The sequence below is a fragment of the Trachymyrmex cornetzi genome, unplaced genomic scaffold (assembly GCF_001594075.2).
Source record: "Trachymyrmex cornetzi isolate Tcor2-1 unplaced genomic scaffold, Tcor1.1 scaffold1540, whole genome shotgun sequence".
Taxonomy (NCBI): Eukaryota; Metazoa; Arthropoda; class Insecta; order Hymenoptera; family Formicidae; genus Trachymyrmex; species Trachymyrmex cornetzi.
In genome coordinates this window covers 40,494-49,216 of record NW_017296136.1, presented here as the reverse complement: position 1 = coordinate 49,216, position 8,723 = coordinate 40,494, and the positions used below count along the sequence as shown (strand labels likewise).

Below are 8,723 nucleotides of genomic sequence, written 5' to 3'. Positions count from 1 at the left end.
CGAATTCTATGTAAACGAGCTAAAGTCTATCCAAAAGATAGGTTAGATTCTATATAGTTTGTTTCTGTTACTAATAATTGGTTGGTATAACAGACTAGTAGCAATCACAACAACATAATTTGTTGTCACATATTTACCGATCACCGGTTAAAGGTACTGGTGGCTTGCTAAATTAACAAAATCTTTTCTCTCAGTGCAGCTAGAATTAATTATTGCTGTTTTTTGTATCTGGTAGAAAATTATGTATCATAAATGTAGAATTTATAGTACAATATTCTAACAACATATGCAAGAAAATTTATTTTCTTATAATTAAATTAATATGAATCACTGCTAAATATGAATCACAGTCACAGTCATCTAATTGAACGTTACAGAGAAACTTTCTTGATGACAAATGATTCAGATATAAATTCTGTCTCTGCCATCCATATTGATTAGATACAAAACATATCCAATATTGCAGTGCTTCCTAGATATTTATCCATTTTAGTTAATTTTTCGTAACTAGATAATTTTTTGCTATAACTGCAACATCATTTTTTTCAGCGAATCAAACAATTGATGGAGAAATTTTGATTGCATCAAAACATTTTAATTATTTTTTTGTTTTCTTATTCTAGTTCGAGAATATAAAATTAACTGATTCAATTTATAACGCTTCCTGTACAACTAATAAAACAAGGTTTGATTTAGTTTGTGAAGTGAAAGTCATGAAGTGAAAGTATCGAATGTATAAAATACTAATGTAATAAAATGTAATAAATATGATATTAGACGTAACGTTACTAAATGTAACAATTATGTAGCAAGCTTACCTAGTTTCTTCGATGTAGTGCGTGGTGATGATAATGGTCTTGTTGCCATCTTTGGTGAGGTGCACCAAATGGTCCCAGATACTTTGACGAAGAATGGGATCCACTCCGACTGTCGGTTCATCCAGAATCAAGAGTTCAGGCTCGGCTAAAATGGCAGCCGCGAGGGATACTCTCCTTTGTTGGCCACCTGAGAGATTCTTAACAAAACGATTTTCGGACGGTAGTTGTAAAAACTGTAATCAGAGAATACAGAGAATTATATAAGTAAATAAAAATAAGTAAATAAGTAAATAAAATCAGAAAATAATACTGTGCCCCGATACATCTGTGATAAAGATATTTTCTTTTCTTTAAATTTTGGGAGAAAAGGAACCAAATATTTAGAAAGATATTTTTAAAAAATTGGAAGTTTTAGCTTTTTAGAAATTCCCTTTGAAATTCCGACTTTCCATGATCCGGAAATGTTTCACCTTGAGCAGAAAAATCAGCTTTTCATCTACTTCTTCTGTCGTCATACCGGCGCACCAGCCGAAATAAATAAATGTTTCCCGAATGGAGAACTCGCCGTAAAGCGCAATTTCTTGTGGCATGTAACCGACCCGGGGACCGGGCACACCGGATCCTTTAGAACCTGGTCGGCCTCCCAACACCCATATTTCGCCAGAATTCAAACGTCTCCGACCAACGATGCACGACAGCAAAGTGGTTTTTCCGCAACCGCTCGCACCAAGTAGCCCATAACTGTCGTAATAAAGTATTCATTAAACATTAAATAAATCAGAAAGAAAGAAAACAATTTTAAATAATTATAAATTACTTATTTAATAATCACATTAACAACTAAAATTTTTATTGTTTAAAAACTCTATTATTTTTGAACTCTTTATTCTATAATTTATACTAATTATTAAAAGATTTAGGACCTTTCTGTATGCATAACTTGAATTCTCTTCGTATAATTTATTTATTAATTACTTATTGTTATTGATTTATTACTAAGATGTTGACAGAAGATACTTGCATTGTGCCCTTCGGCACGGTCATATTGAGACCATCGAGAACGATATGGGGATTGTTTTTGGATCCATATTTCTTGAAGGCTCTTCTTACGCAAACAGCCTGTCTCCGTCTCGTGTCCAAGGTCGATACTTGCGACCGGAATGGTTGTCTTCGTGTTTTCATCTCCATCAGCGTGCTCGGTGTGTTCGCACTCTCCATTTCTACATTTAAAAGAGAGGTAGGATCATTATATTTCCAGTTGATTCCTTCATGCGTTTCTCTCCCTTCTTTTTATTTTTAGTACTGAGCATAGAGTTAAAATAAGCCTAGTATTTCTTCTTCGGTAACTGTATAATTTTGTATTTCTTCAACTGTCAAATGATAAATTATAATGCTATGCGATCTACTGCAGAACATATCCGCGCGAGTTCAGAGTCTCTTGCTCTAGCAGGACCGGTCAGATAAGTGAGAGTGTCTGTTACGGTGTTACATCACTAACAATTTACGAGACACCGATATAAGTCGATCATGTGCTATATGTATAAACAATAAATTCAACTGTAGTTTAAAAATGATACGTTTGTCATTGAGAAATATTTCTGGTTGAAAAAATAAACAAACTAGTGGATTTGGATTATACCCAATCATGATGAAAAAAGGCTATTCTTAAATCAACCATAATATGTTCATATAAGCAAAATTATTGTAATCTTATAATAATAAGGCTAAAAAAAAAAAATTTTAAAAGAAAAAAAAAATTATTGTAATCTTGTTTTGAAGATTTTAATCTTAATTTGATTAAATTTATATTAACGCAAATATTACTTTGTATTCAGTTCAAGACTGTACTTGTTCAATCAAAAATCTTATATCAATACAAATTTAATCAAACCAAGATTAAAATCTTTGAAGCAAGATTACAAAATTTTTGCTTGTATATGAGCATATTATAGTTGTTAAAAATAATCTTTTCTTTTGTGTGGAATTCTGATTTATATGATCTAAATCTAATTAGTTTGTTCAATTCTAACCAGAAATTTTTTTCGGCGTAAGAGTTTTTCTTAAGTTATTTCTATTTAAATTGTATATATTTGAATATATACATATATATGTATATATATACATATATATATAATATATATATATGAATATATCAAGATCTTATAAATCAAGATATTATTTTTAAAGACAATCAAATATTTTTGTTGGAATAAAAGTCAATTAGTCTTCTTTTTGTGTTTTATAAAATTCGTAGAAGATAACGCAGAATTTTTTGCACTTGCTTATTTATTTTGTTTTTTTGAAGAAATTACAAATTTGATGATTCATTCACATTTCTAAATTGCAAGGCGTAACTTCTCGATTCGTTGAGAAATCATTACTTCATATCACTAATTAATTAGGTCATATTGTCAAGAGTTTTATCGGTAGCGTAACAATTATCTTTGCTGTATTTCCGGTGAATAATATACAATAATAATGTAAAAAGACATTTAATTCATCTTAATACATCTTAATACATCTTAATTTTACTTCTTTGCGTAAAAATTTATTTTTAATACATTTTGTTATTTAATGAATTATCTAATTAAATAACACAGACTATTATATACCAAATTAAATTGAAAGTAATTTCTGTAGTTTTTAAATTAATAAGCTAATATATAAATATCATATTCTTAGCGATTGATTATATACCAAAAATCTTTATTGTGCGAAAATAAAAATAAATGAAGTTACTGCAAACAATTAAAACATGGATAATATAAATTTAACGAAATTTTGACAAAAATTTTATACCTGTTCAAGATTTTAAAGGCATCGTAAAGTATTAACATATATTATATCGATGAATAATTGAAAAGGAAGCGACCTGAGTTACAAAATCTGCGTTAACATGTTACTACATCAAACATGTAACCGAAAAATATGAGCGATGAGTAAGCTGCATGCTACGCAACGCCGTTGCTTTCACGTAATTTGCTCATTTCTTTACGCGAGAAAGAGAGATGTATTACGAAAGAGGAGGCCAGCGAAGAAAGACTGCCTAAGGTTACGTCCGATCGCTTTCCTTTCTTTCGACTCTCCCGTCGTCGTTTCTTCCTGATGAACTTGCTTACGCGTTGTCAAACGAAATCTGTTTATCAAGCTAGTTCATCAGTATTGCCGCAGAAAGACTGTTCTCTGAATTAATTCGAATTCGATATTTATGTAATACAATGTAAATAGATAATCATTATTTAATAATGAAATTTTAACTTTCGTCGAAATGTTTGTTGCTTAACTTTACAAATTAATTTTATTTTATATTATTTTACATTACTAGAAATTTTTCATAAAAATTTTCAGTTTATAAGTACTTATAAGTACTAAGAATTATAATTTATAAATTACAATTCTTTAAATACTCGTAATATTATATAATCATATCTTAATTAATTTATACGCATGCGCGCGCGTGTGTGTTTACATGTAAATATATTTATTAAAATTAGAAAATTTAAGCATATATAATTAATAATTAATTAAATTAGTTATTTTATTAATAATTTTTTATGTAGACTGGATAAAATATTTCATTTTGTTATACATAAGATACATAAGATAGATATTCTACTCCGAACTTGACGCATCAAGTATTATAAAATCTTTTTTGTTGCGTCGGTAATTTCCATTCGGTCGACTTTATATCATTATAGGAAGAAAAAATTGCCATTCGATGACGCTAGCACAATCGTTAACTGCAATCTCGCTAGGATCATTACAGAAATGCCAATCAAAGAGATCCCAACAACTTTAGCTTATTTGTGAATAACGTTAATTTCTTAATATTAATATTTATATGACGTATAACATATATATTACTACATATTCATAAATATTAATGTATTACTAATTAAATATACGTATTAAATGTATTTCGTTTGCGGGCGTTCCATAAAATGACTCAGTAAGATTAATAATTATCAATAAAAATATTTACCTGTAAAATTTAAATGAAAAAAATGTTAACTACAATGCTGCTTGCTAATTTCTCCGAATGAAATCTTCTTGGAGAATGAGATCGGTCGATGTGAGGTTGACTGACGAGCACTTTTGCGCGATTCTTCTTTACTTAAGTCATATTTCCTTGTTTACATTACTTATATCTTCACACTTATTCAACTGTATTTGAGCATGTCCTTCTATATAAAGTATTATAGAATATTCTCTCAACAGTTTTCAATAAAAGTTTCTTGGAAAAATATTTTTAAGTACTTTATTCTTAATTATCCTATTATTCGTCAAAATATACCTTTTTAATAAATATTCTATTCACAGAAATTATTATAAGTGTATTTTTTAAGAATATATTTTGAAGCAACACTTTTATTTTCTTTCGTATTTAATATTTAAAAAAATTTATTTTTAAGTGTTTGTTCTTGTTTCTTTTACAGTTTCTTTTTTAACAAGTCGTCTACTTGTTTGATTGCACAACACCAATTGGTCAACTATCCGTAAATTATTGAATACATGTCAAGAACTGTTGATTACTGAAAATCGTTTGAAATGATCACTGATAGTAGTTTGAAATGATACGGTTAAGTTTAATTTCTTTTGCAGTGTTATGTCTTCAAGATATATATATATATATTTATATATATATACTCTCTAAACTGATGCACACCGTGCAATAAGTGAAACAAAGGTATATTTGTTTTACTCCAACTTATTGCATCGGATGCACCAGTTTAGAGAGTGCAGAAATAAGAAACAAACTTAAAATATAGCAAAGATTTTAAATATTTAAAGATAAAAAAGAAGCTTTTTAACTTTTAAACAAGATTTGAAAACAAAATCTTCAAATTTAGAAAAAATTTTTGTTCTACTTGTTAGCACTAATGGAATCCTTTGAGATTTTGATTTAGGATATTTCAGTTAAAATTCCGTATCGAAAAATATATTCGAAAACTTAGCAAGTAAAGAATTTATTTTTAAAGTAAACGTGGAGTTAATTAAATTCTCAAACAAAATTTTTTTTCCCTTCTCTATATTTGTACATTAAATATAGGATAAATAAAAATTAAAAATTATGTTTATAAAAATATAAAATTTATAAAATAAACGGTTCCAAATATTTATCTTTGAAAAAAGCGACTTTTCGTGCAAAAATATTGTAAAAAATATAAAATAATTCTTTACTTTAACAAAACGCGGGTCTAAATAATTAACCTAATCGCGATTCAAGGTGAAGCTAACTTTTTACGAGAAAAAATTGTTACCCCATAAAAGTAAAATAACTTGTAATTCATTATAATTATTTATGAAAAGTCACAAAAATCTAAAGCTCCACGTACAAATCCAAATTAATTTAAAAAGAAGAATCGTCAAATAGGTAAAAAAATGGCACAGTCGCGGTTTTAGTGTTAATATAATTTAAACTTGAGAAGATTAAAAAAGATTTAAATATGATTTTGTTCCATCTTGTATAATAATTTCTAATAATTTCTGTACAAAAACATATATACAAAGCGTAACGGTTAGCACGATTTTTCAGATGAATATATATTCACCTTTTAACAGTTAAAAAATGTTGAAAGGTGAATATTTATTTGTTTTATATAGGCTATTACATGCGATAAAAAATTAAAAAAAAATTTTTTTCATAAAAAATCAAAGCCATCTTAAATTTTTTAAATAGCATCATATAATTTTCGCAAGGAATGCAAGAGATCCGGGTTCGACTCCCGGCCGAGGTAATAATTTTCGCAATAAGAATTAATTATTTACAAATTTTAATATGTCACTCAACCTAATTAAGATTGTTTTGAAGATGCGAAAAAGTATAAAAAATTGTTAAATTGCTACTCAATTTTAATTCGTGATATTACTACGGTAGTTTAACGTAATTTCGGCGCGCGTTTCAAAAAGGACTACATACGTAGTATATAAATTTACACAGAATTATAGAAGCATTTAAAAAAGCGAGACCGTTTAATCTAGCGAGACCGTTTAAGACTTTGATTGCTATAGTTTGTGTTATATACGATTTTATAATATATTATATTATATTGATCATATAATTTTTTCTATAATATTGCAGGGATTTTTAAAACGAATTCAAATCACTATTGAAATATTATTTTTATTGATTTTATTGCATATTTCATTAAATAAATACATGTGTGTGTGTATGTGTGTGTGTGTGTGAGAGCGCGTGTATGTATGTATGTATGTATGTGTTCTAGTCAGAGGTTGTAAGTACTGCTGTTAGAAATAATGCTGGAAACTTGATATTAAGTATCGATAAAATTAATAAAACATTAATAAAAATGACATTTCGATAGTGATTTGAATTTGTTTTGAAGACCCCTATAATATTATGGAAAAAATTGTATAATGTTATTTAAAAAATTTAAGATGGCTTTGATTTTTTATGAAAAAAGTTTTTTTAAATTTTTTAATCCTATGTAACCTATATAAAACAGATGAATATTCACCTTTCAACTTTTTTTTAACTGTCGCAAGTGAAAAATCGTGCGGACCTTTACGCTGAACACCCTGTATATGTAACTTCCGAACGTTACCATTCAAAGGTCAAAATCCAAGTTCTTCAGTTTATTGCTCATAAGATCTCAGCCATTAAAGATTTTACGATGCAGAATTAATAAAAGCGCTCAGTAAAAATCTTTTATCAAAAAAAATTAAATTTTCAAATCGCTAAAAGATACAAAAGACAATAAAATTAGCGATATTTAATTTTATAAAATAATTTTTGGCTCGTAGCCCTTTTTCTTTATTGTTTTTAAAATTTGATGTGCCTTATTACTAATAGATATAACAAAATTAGCATTTGAAGATTAAAATTCTACTGTCTCTTTATCATTTTTTAAATATGGAATTTAATCGAGATCCCAAAAGATTCTGTAGTCAAAGCTCAAAGTGTGAATTCAGTTTAAAAAAATTTTCATAAATCATCGAAACTAAAATTACAATATACATTACAATAAAAAATATTAAAAACATTGTTACACAAATATTACTTTATTTTATTTTAAGATAAAGAAAATTTATTTATCAAATTTCTAATTTGTTTTAAGCAGAATCATGAATTCACAACTTTGAAATAATATCAAACGTGCAAAATATCAAAAGAGATTTAATAATTATAAAAATATTTAAACTTAAAACTTTTATGGAACCACTTTATCCAAAATTGTATTAAAGTTAAGTTCTTCATAATGCATTGCTTAAAACAATTAGAAGTTTCGCAAACAGATTTGTATCAGTTTAGAATCTAGAAATTGTAACATTTTATGTAAGAACTGTTTTAGACTTTTTATTGCAACATTGCTTCAAGCAAAGATGCGAATATTGTGAATGCCTTAAAGTTTCTTAAAAAAATTTTAATATTAAACAATTTTAATATTTAATGTTCATAAAAAAACACGTATATTAAAGTAATTTTACGATACATCAGATTTGCATGTAGACACTATGTACCAATCACAATTGCGAGATTCTGTTTCGCGTACTTATATATCTCGCGCAGAAACCAACTTCAGATTGAAATCGAGAGTGTGACCAGGAAACTGAGAGGCCGTACGAGAGTAAGAGTGGCCGCCTGACCGCGACGAGGCTGAGCGAGAACTGGCTTTGCTAAAGCGCAGCAAGACTGCGCGGACAATCAAACACCTGCTTGTGCAATCATCCGTTTTGAGCAAAACAGTTTGCTTAAAGGGGAGGGGCAAGTTTTACGTTTCTCCAATAGCGCTTAGACAAATCCAGAATCATGGAAATATTTGAAGTAATATTTAGATGTGTTACGTCTGACATTTAATTTTGGAAAACTCTTGGCTAATAAGAAATTTATCTTAAAGAAATATTTCTTTAGAAATTATATCTTCAGATAATATTTTTTTTAGA

The 8,723-nt window shown here is 28.0% G+C and overlaps 1 protein-coding gene across 6 annotated transcripts in view; it reads right to left on the bottom strand.

The window, feature by feature from the left end:
- LOC108758214 (ABC transporter G family member 20) overlaps positions 1-8,442 on the bottom strand; it is a 21,665-nt gene extending 13,223 nt beyond the window's left edge. The window contains exons 1-5 of one of the 6 annotated variants that reach the window (XM_018503032.1): positions 8,301-8,442; positions 4,801-5,002; positions 1,840-2,038; positions 1,289-1,559; positions 819-1,051 (exon numbers count right to left, since the gene is read on the bottom strand). In XM_018503032.1, the coding sequence (XP_018358534.1) occupies positions 819-1,051; positions 1,289-1,559; positions 1,840-2,036 (701 nt within the window). In that variant the 5' untranslated portion in view covers positions 2,037-2,038; positions 4,801-5,002; positions 8,301-8,442. The other 5 variants (XM_018503033.1, XM_018503034.1, XM_018503036.1 and 2 more) reach the window with 5 other exon arrangements.
- Positions 8,443-8,723: the final 281 nt, after the last annotated feature.